Source organism: Saimiri boliviensis, chromosome 11, assembly GCF_048565385.1.
Source record: "Saimiri boliviensis isolate mSaiBol1 chromosome 11, mSaiBol1.pri, whole genome shotgun sequence".
NCBI lineage: Eukaryota > Metazoa > Chordata > Mammalia > Primates > Cebidae > Saimiri > Saimiri boliviensis.
Window position 1 is genome coordinate 110,516,817 of NC_133459.1, and position 17,395 is coordinate 110,534,211.

Here is a 17,395-nt window from a genome sequence, read left to right on the forward strand (position 1 = left end):
TGAAGATTTTTGCATCTATATTCATCATGGATATTGGCCTGAAATTTTCTTTTCTTGTTGAGTTTCTGCTGGGTTTTGGTATCAGGATGATGTTTGTCTCATAAAATGATTTGGGAAGGATTCTCTCTTTTTGAATTGTCTGGAATAGTTTCAGAAGGAATGGTATCAGCTCCTCTTTGTATGTCTGGTAGAATTCGGCTGTGAACCCATCTGGACCTGGGCTTTTTTTGGGTGGTAGGCTCTTTATTGCTGCCTCAACTTCAGACCTTGTTACTGGTCTATTCAGGGCTTCGGCTTCTTCCAGGTTTAGGCTTGGGAGGATGCAGGTGTCCAGGAATTTATCCATTTCTTCCAGGTTTACTAGTTTATATAAGTGCATAGAGTTGTTTGTAATAATCTCTGATGATGGTTTGGATTTCTGTGGAATCTGTGGTGATATCTCCTTTATCGTTTTTTATTGCATCAATTTGGTTATTCTCTCTTTTCTTTTTTATTAATCTGGCTAGTGGTCTGTCTATTTTGTTGATCTTTTCAAAAAACCAGCTCCTGGATTTATTGATTTTTTGAAGAGTTTTTTGTGTCTCTATTTCCTTCAGTTCTGCTCTGATCTTAGTTATTTCCTGTCTTCTGCTAGGTTTTGAGTTTTTTTAATCTTGCTCCTCTAGCTCTTTCAATTTTGATGATAGGGTGTCAATTTTAGATCTCTCCTTTCTTCTCATGTGGGCACTCATTGCTATGTATTTTCCTCCAGAGACTGCTTTAAATGTGTCCCAGAGATTCTGGTATGTTGTGTCTTCGTTCTCGTTGGTTTCAAAGAACATCTTTATTTCTGCCTTCATTTCATTGTTTATCCAGTCAACATTCAAGGGCAAGTTGTTCAGTTTCCATGAAGCTGTGCGGTTCTGAGTTAGTTTCTGCATTCTGAGTTCTAACTCGATTTGCACAGTGGTCTGAGAGACTGTTTGTTATGATTTCCGTTCTTTTGCATTTGCTGAGGAGTGATTTGTTGCCAATTATGTGGTCAATTTTAGAGTAGGTGTGATGTGGTGCTGAGAAGAATGTATATTCTGTGGATTTTGGGTGGAGAGTTCTGTAAATGTCTATTAGGTTTGCTTGTTCCAGGTCTGAGTTCAGGTCCTGGATATCCTTGTTGATTTTCTGTCTGGTTGATCTGTCTAATATTGACAATGGGGTGTTAAAGTCTCCCACTATTATTGTGTGGGAGTCTAAGTCTCTTTGTAAGTCATTAAGAACTTGCCTTATGTATCTGGGTGCTCCTGTATTGGGTGCGTATATATTTAGGATCGTTAGCTCTTCTTGTTGCAGTGATCCTTTTACCATTATGTAATGTCCTTCTTTGTCTCTTTTGATCTTTGTTGCTTTAAAGTCTATTTTATCAGAGATGAGAATTGCAACTCCTGCTTTTTTTTGCTCTCAATTTGCTTGGTAGATCTTCCTCCATCCCTTTATTTTGCGCCTTTGTGTATCCTTGCATGTAGGATGCGTTTCCTGGATACAGCACACTGATGGGTTTTGGCGTTTTATCCAATTTGCCAGTCTGTGTCTTTTGATTGGGGTGTTTAGTCCATTTACATTTAGGGATAGTATTGTTATGTGTGAATTTCATACTGTCATTTTGATGCTACCTGGTTGTTTTGTTGGTTAGTTGATGCAGATTCTTGATTGTGTTGATGCTCTTTTACCATTTGGTGTGTTTTTGGAGTGGCTGGTACTTGTTGTTCCTTTATATGTGTAGAGCCTCTTTCAGGAGTTCTTGTAGAGCAGGTTTGGTGGTGATGAAATCTCTGAGTACTTGCTTGTTCGCAAAGGATTTTATTTTTCCTTCACTTATGAAGCTTAGTTTGGCTGGATAGGAGATTCTGGGTTGAAAGTTCTTTTCTTTAAGGATGTTGAATATTGGCCCCCAGTCTCTTCTGGCTTGTAGGGTTTCTTCTGAGAGATCTGCTGTGAGTCTAATGGGCTTCCCTTTGTGGGTAACCCGACCCTCTGGTTGCCCTCAGCATTTTCTCTTTCATTTCAACCCTGGTGAATCTGACGATTATGTGCCTTGGGGTTGCTCTTCTTGAGGAATATCTTTGTGGTGTTCTCTGTATTTCCTGGATTTGAATATTGGTCTGCCTTGCTAGGTTGGGGAAGTTTTCCTGGACAATATCCTGAAGAGTATTTTCCAGCTTGGATTTATTCTCTTTGTCACATTCAGGTACACTTATCAAACGCAGGTTAGGTCTTTTCACATAGTCCCACATTTCTTGAAGATTTTGTTCATTCCTTTTTCCACTTTTTTCTCTGTTCTTGCCTTCTCTTTTTATTTCATTGAGTTGGTCTTCGACCTCTGATATCCTTTCTTCTGCTTGGTCAATGCTGCTGTTGAAGCTTGTGCATGCTTCACGAAGTTCTCATGTTGTGTTTTTCAGCTCCATCAATTCACTTATATTCTTCTCTATGCTGTCCATTCTCGTTAGCATTTCGTCCAATCTTTTTTCAAGGTTCCTAGTTTCTTTGCATTGGGTTAGAACGTGTTCTTTTAGCTCACTGTAGTTTCTTACTACCCACCTTCTGAAGTCTGATTCTGTCATTTCATCACCCTCCTGCTCCTTCTGATCTGGTTCCCTTGCTGGTGAGGAGTTGTGATCCCTTTTAGGAGGAGAGGTGTTCTGGTTTCGGGAGTTTTCATCCTTTTTGCGCTGGTTTCTTCCCATTTTTGTGGGTTTATCCACCTGTTTTCTTTGTAGTTACTGTCTTTGAGATTGGGTCTCTGAGTGAGCTTCTAGTTCGTGGGTGCTGAAGTTACTTCTTTTTTTTTTTTTTTTTTTTTTTTTTTTGAGACGGAGTTTCACCCTTGTTACCCAGGCTGGAGCGCAATGGCGCGATCTCGGCTCACTGCAACCTCCGCCTCCTGGGTTCAGACAATTCTCCTGCCTCAGCCTCCTAAGTAGCTGGAATTACAGGCACACGCCACCATGCCCAGCGAATTTTTTGTATTTTTAGTAGAGACAGGGTTTCACCATGTTGACCTGGATGGTCTCGATCTCTTGACCTTGTGATCCACCTGCCTCAGTCTCCCAAAGTGCTGGGATTACAGGCTTGAGCCACCGCACCCGGCTCTTTTTTATTTTTATTTTTTTTTAAGCTTTCCTTCTAACAGTCTGGCCCCTCTGCTGTAGGACTGCTGAGGTCCTCTCCAGGCCCTACTTGCCTGGGGATCACCTGCAGCAGCTGCAGAACAGTAAGGGTTGCTACCAGTTTCCTCTTCCGCTATTTTTGTCCCAGAAGGATGCTCGCCAACTGTTAGTCCGTTCTCTCCTTTATGAGGTGAGTCTTTGGATCTATGGGGGTCAGGGAGCTACTTGAGGAGACAGTCTATCTTTTATTGGGCTTAAGTCCTGAGCTGTGAGCTCCGTTGTTCATTCAGAGCTGCTGGGCAGGTACGTTTAGGTCTGCTGCAGCTGATCTCATAAAGTACTTTTTGTTCCCAGGTGCTCTGTCCTAGGGAGTTGGAGCTTTATGAGTTTCCGTTGCGCTACTGCCTTTTTTGATTTCTTTCAGGTCTGCCCCGCCCAGCTAGCAGCCCACCTAGCCACTGTCTGCCTGCAGAGGCTTTGCTGAGCTGCTGTGGGCTCTGCCCAGCTGCTCCGTGCTCTTCCCTGCAGTCCTGTTTACATGGGCGTAGTTAGAACTGTCTCGGCAACGGTGGCCCCGCCTCTGTTATGGCGGACCCTCTCTGTTGTGGCAGGTTGCCTTGGCAACGGCGGGTTGCCTCGGCGATGGCGGCCTGCCTCCGTAGCGGTGGAGAGTCTCAGTAATGGCGGACGCCCCTCTCCCAGCGAGCCGGACCGTCCCGGTTCAGCTGTTCTTACTTTGAAACACTCAACCCAGAGGGTTTTCAATTACTGTTTTTGTTTTCCTTGTGGTGGGGGTGGGAGGGGACCAACCGAGCCTGATCACCTGGCTCCCTGACTCATATTCTTTTCTTTTAAGTTGAATGACCCCGCATTCCAGTCGCTTGTTGAAAAGGCGCCGGGAGATCCCATGCTGCGACTTACTGAGTCGGCTCAAACAGCGGCGCTGGCTCCTGGCAGTTTTTTTGCCTAGGAATCTCCTTGCCTTGTTCGCTATTTCAGATGAATGGGCAACTCTGCCATGGCAGGGCTCCGATTGCCACCTAAGAGGGCTCCCAGACCAGTGGCTTTTGTTGGGAGAACCGCCGCAACAGGGCGTGGTCGCAGCAGCCGCGTGGGCCGAATCAGCCCGGTGGGGGCCAAAACAGCCGCACCGGCCGGGACTGCGGTGCTGGCGACCCCTCTGCCTGGGTATCTCCTGGTCTGTGGGCAATAAAAATTCATCTGGAAATGCGGCGTCCACTCACCCACTGCCCTTTCACTGGGAGCTGAAGTCCTGAGATGTTCTTAGGCGGCCATCTTCCCTTATGTATCTATCTTAATCTATTATTTTACACTGCAATTTTAGTGCTTTTGTATTGTAACAAAATGATTTTTAACTCACAAATTAGCCAGTTCTCTAGAATTCATAGCGTCATTCATTCACAATTCAGTAAATTATGTTTTAAAAACACCAAATAATATTTGGTTTCCTGAGATTCTTTTTTTAAAAAAGAAAACAAAATGCTGAAATTCCTTCTAACTTTGTTCTCATTTGCAATTTTTTTTCAGGGTGATGATGATGCTTATCTGTGTATTTGTGAAGATCAGACTGTGTACATCAAGCCTTCCCATTTAACGGGGCGAAGTCACCCTGTAATGGACTCCAGGGTAGGTGTGAAAATTCTGGGAACCTCCACCTGGAGACCCGCTTTCCGGCTGTGTCACTATCACTGGGGTGGCTGTGCTGCGAGTTTGCCTGTAACCGCCGAAGTTACAGCCTAGCCTGAGCAGGGGCCTGCCAGCAGGGCTTCTCTTAAAATGATCTCTGAGAAACTTCTCTACACTTTAGAAGTTCGTCTTGTAGGGACAGATGAATTCTTGCTTGTGTCACTTACATCTTTTTTGTTGTAGCTTACAAAAAAGTACTTTATGGTTTATTAAGATGGTCAGGGCATCAGCTGCTTTTCAAATGCTTACAGACAGGTTTTTAAGAAGAGAATGATGTTAGTGACAAAATTTCTTGACTAGTGAGAAAGAGGAGCACATTTGGCGAAGGCCGGAGATGCCTTGGACAGTTGTCTTAAGTGTCCTTTGTTGGCGTGTGTGTCAAAGGTGGACTATTTCTGGTAGAGAATTGTCTTTTTTGCAGGACAGCTGACAGGCAAGTGAACTCTGAAGGAGCAGTAGCTATCACTTAATGACATAACTGTGCACAACTTTCCCATGGGGCTGACTCCCACGGCTGGCTTGGAACTTCTCCCCAGTTGCACGTTGCATTTTGGCCACTAGTGTAGTACTTGTTAATTGTTTTTTTTTTTTTTTTTTTTTTCAGTGTTTTTGATTGTATACTAGTGGCCAGATGGAATTAGTACATCTGCTAAAATTTCCTGCTTAGGTAGAGGAATCGCGGGGTTCTGGCTCAAAGTAAAAATATTATTATCAATATTTTGCCAAATGGGCTAAAGACAAATAAACTGGGAGAAAATGTTTCTTGTTCTCTTCAAAGAGGAAGTGGAAAAACAATGACACTGCAGACAAAGCATGCACATATGATCTTAGAGAAAGGAAACTGAACAGGGCAGGATTTTGATCATATCTTATTTTTAGCAAATCTTTGGAAAGTGCTGAGAAGACCCATTGTGTGTGTTTGTAGGATAGCCTTGAGGATATGGCTTGGAGGTTGGCGGATGGTGTTATGCAGTGTTCTTTCAGAAGAAACATTACCCTTCCTGGAGTTAAGAATAGATTTGATCTAAACACAAGCTATTACATATTTCTAGCAGATGGTGCAGCTGATGATGGTAAGTATATTGTTAAGCTGTCTTTTCAAGTTTTTTTTTTCTATTTTCTTCCCTCTCTTTTCCCCATTTTTGGAAAAACTACTGTAATTACCCATTTTGTAGGCACACACTCTCCTATAAATGTCAAATTTTGCCAGAAACTGGATAAAGGTAGAGAAATTTTGCTGGAAACTAGGCAGAGGTAGAGTGTTCATTGTGTTATAAAGCAACATTGCTCATGATCAGAATGGCTTCTGATTAGTAAAATGGATGTGACCAGAAGAACTATAAATACCTTGTAAGAAGCCATATCATCGGGCTTCCCTGAGTCTAGTGATAGTAGATTAACTTTGCAGGGGACCTAGAAACGGTGCCTTTGGGGTTGTTGCAAGACTTACTGACTTTTCTGGGAAAACTTGCCTAATTATGAATCTCATCTCCTTAGACTTGTGCTTTGTCTAGGGAGCTGGGGAGGGGAAAAAGAGAATAGCTCCTGAACAGCTGAGTAAGTGGCTGTAAGACCTCCTGTGGAGGGGGGAATGCCTCACACTGCCCTGCTGGTGTGGTGTGTTTCCTGTCTCACATCTTTCTACGTGACTCTGATGCTAAGTACAGCCTAACATAGTTTTATGAGTCTGAATCTTTAGTTTATTCTCAAGAAGACTACCCTGGTGGATATTGCAACACATACTAATAGGAATAATTTGATTTTGTTTGAGGTCTTGGCTAATGGTTTTTGAGGAACTGCAGGAAACACCAATGTAGTTTTTAGTAACTCATCTCTTAGGAGATAATGTTGCTCCAAAACTTTGAGAATATCGCCCACTTTGAAAATGGTGAGAAGGTAGATGTCTAGAATGGAGAGACAGGGATAGGGTAAAGGAAAGGAAGAGCAGGAAATGTGATACAGGCTAACTGTGAAAAGCCTACAATTCTACCACGTGTTTTAGATTTTCTACTCTTGGTAAAGCAGACTCCCAAAAAGTTCTGAAGCAGGATAAAATATCTGCTCAATGTTAAAATTTAGGAACATTTAAATTAAGTAATTAACCTGTTTATTTTTATTAATTTATTTTTTTAACTGAAGGAAGAATGCCAAAGGAACACTTTTAGATTTAGATAGAGGTGACACATGTAGTTATTTTAGTCAAGTCATGTACTCTTGTTTGCACCAGCAACAGCAAATATGGCTCGAAAGTAATTTCTTAACATGGCTTGATAATAATGAGTAAAAATCTCATAATGTGAGTAATAATTTCCTAATATGGCTTGACAATAATGAGTAAAAATTACTCAGTGCTTACTGAGTGCCAGTCAGTGGCTAAGCATTTTGGATACAGTCTTCATTTTTACGGTCATAAAATACAAGCTAGAGATGTGCTGTCATTATCTCTTTTATCTAAGGGGAAATTGGGACTTAGAAAGGTGAAGTAATTTGCCCAGACAAGTAAATGGTACAGTTGGAATTTGGCCTTCAGAGCCTATTCAGTATGCAGCACTTTAGAACATGGGAAATGAACTGGTGCAGTGGCTCACGCCTATATTCCCAGCACTTTGAAAGGTTAAGGCAGGTGGATTGCTTGAACCCAGGAGTTCCAGACCAGCCTGGGCGACATGACAAAACTTGGTCTCTATTCAAGAAAAAGAAAAAGAAAAAGAAAAATAAATCAGCTGGGGGTGGTGATGTGCACCTGTGGTCCCAGCTACTCAGAAGGCTGAGGTGGAAGGAATGTCTGAGCCCAGGAGGTTGAGGCTGCATTCCAGCCTGGGCAGCTGAGGGAGACCCTGTCTCAAAAAACAAAAGAACATGGGAAGTCTAGGGAATTAATTTTAATGAGGAAAAGGTCAAGTACTTGTGTTTTTAAGCAGCTACCACTAAAGTGCAGGTCATTGTGGTGGTGTTACAATTTCAGCTATCACTTGCTGCATATTACATATATCTCATTTACTCCTCACAGAGGCTTTGTATGTAGGTGTTTTGTTGCTTTTTTTAGAGATAAGGAAACTGGGACCTAGTAGGGCCAAGCAACTTGTCCAAAATCAAACAAGTAGCAGAGTCAGGAATTAAACCCAGGTCACTTCCAATTACGAAAGTTGTATCCTTTCTGTAACATCAGACTGCTTCTTTTGGTGTCTGTGTTAGTCTGTTCTCACACTGCTATAAAGAACTACCTGAGACTGGGTAATTTATGAAGAAAATAGATTTAATTGATTCACAGTTCCACAGGCTGTACAGGAAGCATGGCTGGGGAGGCCTCAGGAAACTTACAATCATGGCAGAAGGCAAAGGGGAAGCAGGCACATCTTACATGGCAGCAGGAGAGAGAGAGAGAGAGAAGGTGGAAGTGCCATATACTTTTAAACAATGAGATCTCCTGAGAGCTCATTCACTATCATGAGTAAAGCAAGGGGGAAGTGTGCCCCCGTGGTTCAGTCCCCTCCCACCAGGCCCTTCCTCCAACACATGGAGAGTACAATTCAAAGTGAGACTTGGGTGGGGCACAGAGCCAAACCATATTGGTGCCTAACATGTTATAGATGCTTCATAAATGATTATTGATTCTAATGGATTTCTTAAATTGCTAGGGGATTTAATGGTTTATACATTTTAAAGTTTTATACTTAAAATTATACTTTAGAGCCGGACACAGTGGCGCATGCCTGTAGTCCCAGCTACTTGGGAGGCTGAGGCTGCAGGATCACTTGAGCCCAGGAGTTCAGGGCTGTAGTGCAGTATGCTGATTGGGTGTCTGCACTAAGTTTGGCAACCATATGGTGACCTCCCGGGAGTGGGGGACCACCAGGTTGCCTAAGGAGGGGTGAACCAGCCCAGGTCAGAAATAGAGCAGGTCAAAACTCCTGTGCTGATCAGTAGTAGGATCGCACCTGTGAATAGCCACTGCACTCCAGCCTGGGCAACATAGTGAGACCTGAGACCCAGTCTCTAAAAAAAAAAAAAAAAGAAGAAAATAATACTTTAGAGAAAAACTATTTTATTTAAATGGAAGAATTCTGTTGTATAATAAATTTTATGTGTGTGGATGTACAGCAGGTGAAATGTTTCTTCATAGGTTAACAATGTAGAAGTCAGAACATGTTTTCTTTTAAATGGTAGTTCTAACACTTCCTCAGAAACACCTGGTTAATGGATGATCTATGTGAAAATAGAGAATTGTTCCCCCTCTGTTGCTGGCTGATGTCGCTGTGCTGATGGCATGGGGGGGAGAATCTCTGCCTTGGCTCCTCGGTGGTGTTTCTCCAAGTGTGGGGCTTAATGTGCTTCAGAACCACCTGGAGTGACTGTTAGCAATGCAGATTCCTGAACTCCATCTCAGACCCACTGAGTCTCTTTTGTTGGCGAATGGAATCTGCATTTTAATAGGTATCCCAGGTGGTTTTATGTGTGCTGTAGTTCGATAGCTTAATGCTCTAGGATGGGGTTTTTCTAAGTAAAGTATGCACATTTCAAGGCAGTCCAGCGGATACAGGGAACAATACTAGAACTTTGTTTAGATTTACTTTTATGTCACTAAAATTTTAAATATTTTAACATATTTTATCGTGTACCTCAGGGATCCCCAACCCATGGGCCATGGACTGGTACTAGTCAGTGGCCTGTTAGGAACTGGGCTGCACAGCAAGAGGTGAGTGGTGGGTGAATGGGCATTACTGCATAAGCTCCGCCTCCTGACAGATCAGCAGTGGCATTAGATTCTCATAGGCGTGTGAACCCTGTTGTGAACTGCGCATGTGAGGGATCTACGTTGTATGCTCCTTATGAGAATCTAATGCATGATGATCTGAGGTGGGACAGTTTCATCCCAAAATCATCCCTCCCCATCTTCCATGGAAAAAGGGTCTTCCATGGAACTGGTCCCTGGTGCCAAAAAGGTTGGGGACTGCTGGTGTACATAGGATATTAATACATATTAATATATATTAGATGTAATATATATTAATACAATATGTATTAGGTGTAATAGATATCAGATATTAATACAATATATAATTAATGCAATAAACATGAATCTGTTTATTAACAAAAATAAACATATATTAGGGGCACATGTTAATTTTTTTTTATAATGGTACAGTGCAAAGCACAAGAAACAAAACACTCCAATAAACAAACCTGGAGATTGCTACTCCTGGGAATTAATTTTACAATCTTTTTGTACTGGGGAACAAAGAACAGTTACACAAATCATTGCCTCTTCTATTACTTAGCTTTATGTATGTGGACCATTTATAAATAGAATTCTGCTTAAAAGCAGTCAGACTTTGTAAGATTTAAGCCAATTTTCGAAGCGATCATATAATCTCTGTAACCCATATAAATGTAAATGTAAAATGTATATAAATGTAAATGTAAATGTAAAATGTATCCAGTTTCAGTAAAGCCTCCTAACAATCTATCCATTTAAAGCCTTTCTCTAACTGCTATTTTCCGATATTGCTGACGTTCTCCTGTCTTGGGATAAGCAGTCATGTGAAATACTGAGTGTTTAAACTGAAAGGTAGAAATCACTTGGGTAATTAAGTAATTCACAATTAGGAAATCTACCAATTTTAATAATTAATGAAGTAGAGACTCGGCAATCATATGAACTGTTATTTAAAGAATTTAGAAATACTGTAGGTCAGCTATTCCTGCCGGTTCTTGCACGAAGCATGAACTCCCTTTGAGCAAGACTGCAAAATTATAATGGAGCCCCACAATGGAAGTCTGAAATCATAATGGACTTCTGCTTTCATGAAGGCTAAGTTCATGCTTAGTTCATGACTCTACAGTGATTCAGAGTTTAAACACATTTTCTTCCAACTTGTCTCTCAGGCTTGTTGAGCTTTCAGTCGCTTTCTCATCACTACCGCTCAACGAACGCAGGATTTTAGCTTCCCCAGTGCCTTTCTTGTCATTTTTGATAGTTTTCTTGATCATTTTCTTTTTGACGCTTTTGTAGCTCCTGACAGTTTTTGTCTTTTTTCTTCTTGACATTCTCTTCTCTAGCATTCATTATATAAAACTCCTCTTTCTCATTTTCTGCTTTATAACAAGCTATGGTAAAATAGTATTCACTGAATGAGAAACCAGATGTCCTAACACCACTTTTTGAATAGTCCACATTTTCTGACTGCTTTAAAAGCCTCTTTAATCATACACTGAAAGTCTATCAGTAAATTGATTTATTTCTAGTTTATCCTGTTCTTCTATTGATATATTTGTTTATTCCTGCATTAGTTAGAATTACTATTGCTTTATAATAGGTTTGTGAGTTTTGATAGAACATGATTCCCCTTCTGGCCTTTTTTCAAAAATTTTTTCTTCTTCATGTGTTTCTGTTCTTTTAGATAAACGTTAGACATAATTTGTCAAATTCTTCTTTTTTTGAGACAGAATCTCACTCTGTTGCCCAGGCTAGCATGCAGCGGTGCAATCACAGCTCACTGAAGCTTGACCTCCAGGGCTCAAGTGATCCTCCCACCTCTGCCTTCCAAGTAGCTGGGACTACAGCCGCTACACTTACACCATTCTCAGCAAATGTTTTGCATTTTTTTGTAGAGAAGAGGTCTCGCCATGTTGCCCGGGTTGTTCTCCAACTCCCTGGCTCAAGCTGATTTGTCAAATTCTATTAAAAACCCTTTTGAGGTTGTGATTGAAATTATAATGCAATTTTAGAGCAATTTAGAGAATAATAACTCAATGCAATAGTGAGTCTGTCTATGCAGGGACACACTGGGATATTCCATTTATTCAGATCCTGTTGGTTTTCTACATATCTTCATATAGGGCATATATTTATGGTAACTTTGTTCCTGTATATTTAATAGTTCTCTAAAACAAAGTATTATGAATGGGATTGTTTTTCATATGTTTTTCTAAATATATTATCATATAGGAAAGTTATTCATTATTGAATATTTATCTTAAATTTAGGTGTCCTAATTTTCCAGTTGATTATCTTGGATTTTTCTAGATAAATGTCATATCCTGTACAAATAATAACAGATTAATAGCCCTCACTTTCTTTCTTGTCTCATTGCATCATCTAGTTCTTGCTGAATAATGTAGAATGATAGCAGGGAGGTGGCAAGAATTTTTGTGGTATTTTTTATTTTGGTGCAAAATGCTTCTTATATTCAATGTTAAATGTCTTGTTTGTTGTATTTTTTTATGAATATCCTTTATGATGTTGAGGAAATATTCTTTTGTTTCTAACTTTACTAAGAATTCATATCATGAATGGGTGCTGAATTTCATCAAATGTCTTTTGGGCAGTGATTGAGATGATGTTTTATCATTACTTTAATAGATTTCTGGATGGTGAATGATCCTCACATTCCTGGGAAAAGCTTTACTTGGTCATGTTTTATTATTCTCTTAATATATAATGGATTTGATGTACTAATATTTTCTTTAGGCTTTTTACACATATATTCATAAGTTATTTAGGTTTATGGTATGGGGACTGTGTGTGAATTTGTGGGGTGCTTATGTGAATGTACACATGCCCTAGTTTTGATTTCAGGGTTATAGTAAACTCAGAGTGAACTCTAGAAGAGTTTAAATAAAAAAGAATTTTTAGCTGGTGAGGCACAGTGGCTTACACTGTAATCCAAGCACTTTAAGAGGCCGAGGCAGGCAGATCACTTGAGCCCAGGAGTTTGAGACCAGCCTGGGCAACATGATAAAACCCCATCTCCACAAAAAATACAAAAATTAGCTGGGTGTGGTGGTGTGTGTCTGTGGTCCTAGCTGCTTGGGAGGCTGAGGTGGGAGGATCTCTGGAGACTGGGAGGTCAAGGTTGGAATGAGTTGTGATTGCACTACTGCACTCCAGCCTGGACAACAGAGTGAGACCCTGTCTCAAAGAAAATTAAAAATAACATAGAATAAATAAATTAATTAAGGAAAAATTTTAATGATATGGTAGAACTCACCCATATAACAGGCTAGATGTTGGATGAAGATATCTGACTAATCAAAAAGAATTTTTCTATTGTTATTACTGTTCATGGTTACTACTAGTTTGGTCAATTTTTTGTAATTCTATATTTCTCTTCCCAAATTCATCCATTTCATTTAGATTTTGAATTGTTTTTGGGCTGCTTTAAAGTTATATACAGTGTTTTTATACAAAATTGTCTTCTGTATTAGCGCTATGTTACCCTTTAGATTTCTAACATTATGATGTTTCCTTTCATTGTGTGGTCAGAGTTGCCAAAAACTCAAGGGATTTTAATTGTCCTTTTAGACGATTGATTTTTTTTTTTTAAATTTATTTTTAGGCTCTCTAGCTTAAGTTCTACCTTTAGTTTTAACTGATATTCTTTTTTGGTTTCCAAAAAAGGTTATATTTTGTTATTTTAGATGCACCTTGAATGAAATGATTACTCTGTGTGTGTGTTAGGAAATGCTTTTAAGATGATAAAAACATTTTTTGAATAGTACCTTGATTGCATCACACGTGTTTTGTTATGAAGTGTCTTTATTGTTATACATCTTGATGAAGACATGTAATTTTAGTTTTTAAATTTTTTATTTACTAAAAGGTTATTAAAAAGTAGTTTTACAAATATCTAGGTGGGCCATTTCCCCCCTAATTTTTTGATGTTAATTTTTAGTTTTGTTGCATTTTGGGCAGATAAGATAATGTTTATCTTTTTATTTCCTTTTGGAAATTATTGAGATGTAGTTTATAGTCTAATAGTTATAATTTGTTTTAGACAAAGTTTCATATATTTGTTATATTAAATGTCTTATTTTTGATGCAGCATAGTATTCTAAAAAGATGTATGTTCCAGAATTTATTTACTCATTCTCCTCATGATGGATATTTAGTTTGTTTGCTTTTTTTTTTCCCCCCGCCGGCGTGAAAAACATTGCTGTTAACATTCCTATACATATATATATCGTTTGTAAGATAGATTCCTAGAAGGAACACACACAGATCCACCTACACTTGGAATAATTCTGTAGATTAACTGATTTAATTTTGTACACAATAAATGGCAATAGTAAATAATGTATCCTCAATTTGCTTATGTCACTACTATTTGGGATTTTGGTTTGTTAGTCAGTTTGAATTGACCATGTGTGAAATAACATATCATAAAATACTTTTCTTTGTCTTCCAACCATTCTTTTTCCCCAGCCCAATTTCGGTTAGTTTATTCCAGGATGTTATATGCAGGTGGTGGTCAATGGGTTGTAGATTTTTTAAAAATATGTATTCTCTTTCAAGAATATTTTTTTCATTTTCAATGATTTGTGACCATATTAACAGTAATTGTTTTAATTTATTGTTTAACTTGTCTCTCTTTGCCAACAGTTCTTTTACCAGACATTCTCCATTCCTAGTTCTCATTTTAATTCATCTCTTGGTTGGCTACATTATTTAACTTTCTTCAGGAAGTCTGTGTGCCCTTGCATATATCTTTATGCTGCTTTTGCATATGAATGACATCTCTGTTGATATGTAATTTATTTTTTATTATCTTAAGAAATTTTGTTGCTATGCCCTGCCCATATCTCTGTTTCTTTCTTTCTTTTTTTTAGGACGTGATTATTCTTTGTCATTTTTCTTTTCTTTTTTTTTAATTTGCAGGTCGAATTTACAAGCACTTTCAGCAACCTTTGATAACCTATGAAAAATATGATGTGACAGACTCTCCAAAGAACATAGGAGGTTCCCATTCTGTACTCCTTCTGAAGGTTCATGGTAGGTTACATGTGTAGTATGTAAGTATTTGTGAAATCCACTTACCTGCTGACTCAGTGCTGGCTGGATTAGGAATGGTTGTGGGCATAATTGAGCCAAATTTTATAAAGCTTTTATGTTTAAACACTAACACTTGTAGGCAGTAGCATCTATTATTATTATTATTATTTTGACAGCTGTTGGTAAGCATCATCTGTCTTAATGTTTGCTAATTTTCATTAAAAATGGAGACTAGGGCTAATTCAGTGGTTTTAACATTGGCTATATATGAAAATCACCAGTGGAGGTTTTAAGACATTTATAATTTTGAAAAACTATCCTAGTTATTTCTAACTGCAGCCAGGGTCAAATATTACTGGATTAATTTAACTTTTATGAGACCTTCATTTTTACCGTTCATTGAAATAAATGCTAAAAAAGAGTGGCCTGTGATTTTGATTGTTTAATTATAACAGTAATTTGGTTTCAAAGGTACAATTTTGTTGTTGCACTGATCAATGTACAAGTATTTGAGAGCATACAAAGTACTTAGTGCTATACTTAGTCTTCATAGATAATACCTAAATGAGGAATAGAATGAAGTTGGAAGAACAGTATCCTGAAAACAAGGCTCTAGGCTGGGCTTGGTGGCTCACACCTGTAATCCCAACACTTCGGGAGGTTGACGTGGGTGGGTCACCTGATGTCAGGAGTTCAAGACCAGCCTGGCCAACATGGTGAAACCACATCTCTACTAAAATACAAAAATTAGCCAGGCATGGTGGTGCATGCCTGTAGTCCCAGCTACTTGGGAGGCTGAGTCAGGAGAATTGCTTGAATTCAGAAGGTGGAGGTTGCAGAGAGCTGAGATAGCACCACTGCACTCCAGCCTGGGCAACAGAGTCAGATTCTATCCCCAAAAAACCAAAACACAAAAAATAAAAAACAAAAAACAAATCGAGACTCTTACCATACTCTGGTTCTGCAGATGAAAATTGATTTCATTTGAAAACTAGCCTGGCTTATTGTTAAAAGGATGGGATTTAAAAGTATGGGAATAGTGTAGTGTATATTAAAATACTCTAAACTATTAGTGTTTTGGGGGAAACTTCCCTTATTTGGGATATCTCCTTTATATTCTCCAGAGTTATCCATTATAGAAAAGCTTTTATAAATGCCATCACAGTTAACTTGAAAATAACTTTATTGTTGTTGATTTGCTTCAACTGATACTATAGCTTCAGTTTGGTAGTAACTGGATTCAGAAATAATGTGCCCTTTTTTTTCATTGTTTTTTGGAGTGAGACATGAGAAGAAGTTATTTTGAAATAACTGCAGACAGGTAGTTATTAGCATAGTGGTTAAGAGCACAGTTGCTAAAACCAGTTAGGGTTTGTAGCCCGACTTTGTAACCTTGGAAGAGCTACTTAATTTCCCTGTGGGTTTGTTTCCCTATTCAGCAAAATTGGAATAATAATTATAACTACATCATAGGATTGTTGTAAAGGTCAACTAAATTAGTATGTATAAAGCATTTAGAATGCCTAGCACATAACAGAAACTACAGAAGTGTTTGCTGTTCGAAAGAATAATGGTAGTAAAACCATGATATATAGCATTTTTAAGGTTGTACTTGTGTCAGCTGAATGTCTTTTGCTGCTGTTTGTATTTTCTGAGCATTTGGCTTGGTCATTTAAGCAACAGCTTGATTAGTTTGTGATTGTCTGCTATTGCATTGATCTCACTTGCAGGTGCCTTAATGTTTGTGGCATGGATGACTTTTGTTAGCATAGGTGTACTGGTTGCCCGGTTCTTCAAACCAGTTTGGTCAAGACCTTTCTTCCTTGGTGCAGCAGCTTGGTTTCAGGTAGGTGAGGGAAAAAAAGTTCAATGCAATTTTCATAGTATGTGAACGTTGCAACATGAAAACATGTGAAGTATGTAGGTATGTGTTTAGTGGTTGCAGTTGTAGGTTTGGGCTCCTCCGTTTTCCCTTTGGTTTCCTGATAATTGAGAGTGGACACAAGATGCTTGATAGAGCGATAAGAATACAGACAGTTTTAGGAAGAGTCAGGCTGGCCTGGAGAATGTGTCAGGGCCATGTGAGTCCCTTTGTAATAAGGACTTTGGGACCCAATGACTTTTACTTATACTCTGTTTGTAGAGGGAGATGTTGGAAGAGCATTCACCCACTGCACTGCACTGAGTAAAGGCAGGCCAAGGAAGGCAGGGGAGCTGAAGAAAGAAATAGTGGGTGCTTCCTGTGTTTCAGTCTCTCCTCTGGTTGTGGGCTACTGAATGTTAGATTATCTGTATCTCACCAGTTGGGATCATCTATCTCCTGTGTGGGTGGGAGGAGAAACTGAAAGTGTTCTATTTCGTGTTCTTCCTTCCTGTGGGTTGGGAAGGCAGTCTGCTAATAGGAACGTAGCGAGAGGCAATGAATATCCTTCAGAGCAAAAAAAAACAAACCTTATCTTTCATGGGTCATGGAGTATAGATATTTACATATAGTAGAAAATCAATGAGCTCATGTTGAGACAGAATGTACATGCCTGTAGAAAAAAATACTGCTTGTTGGAACAGTTTTGACTTTGTAAGAGGGTATCCTTGACACTTAGTTCATATAAATTTGTAGATGGTAAGGTTTACCTTACCTAGCCTCATTTCTCACTATTGCCTGGGAGGGCAATAGTTGATTTGTTCTCAGTACTGCTGTATGGTTACCTTGCCCCTCTCTTTCTCTGCCTGTGGTTTTGCTTCCAGGTAACTGCTTTCTTGCTTGCCCTTGCGT

General features: G+C 39.3%; 1 protein-coding gene across 6 annotated transcripts in view; it reads left to right on the forward strand.

The window, feature by feature from the left end:
- Positions 1-17,395, forward strand: part of FRRS1 (ferric chelate reductase 1) — a 122,168-nt gene that overhangs the window by 95,840 nt on the left and 8,933 nt on the right. For all 6 annotated transcript variants that reach the window (XM_074381377.1, XM_074381376.1, XM_010343820.3 and 3 more), the window contains 4 exons: positions 4,692-4,790; positions 5,776-5,923; positions 14,509-14,622; positions 16,353-16,468. In XM_074381377.1, the coding sequence (XP_074237478.1) occupies positions 4,692-4,790; positions 5,776-5,923; positions 14,509-14,622; positions 16,353-16,468 (477 nt within the window). The remainder of the gene's footprint in view (positions 1-4,691; positions 4,791-5,775; positions 5,924-14,508; positions 14,623-16,352; positions 16,469-17,395) is intronic.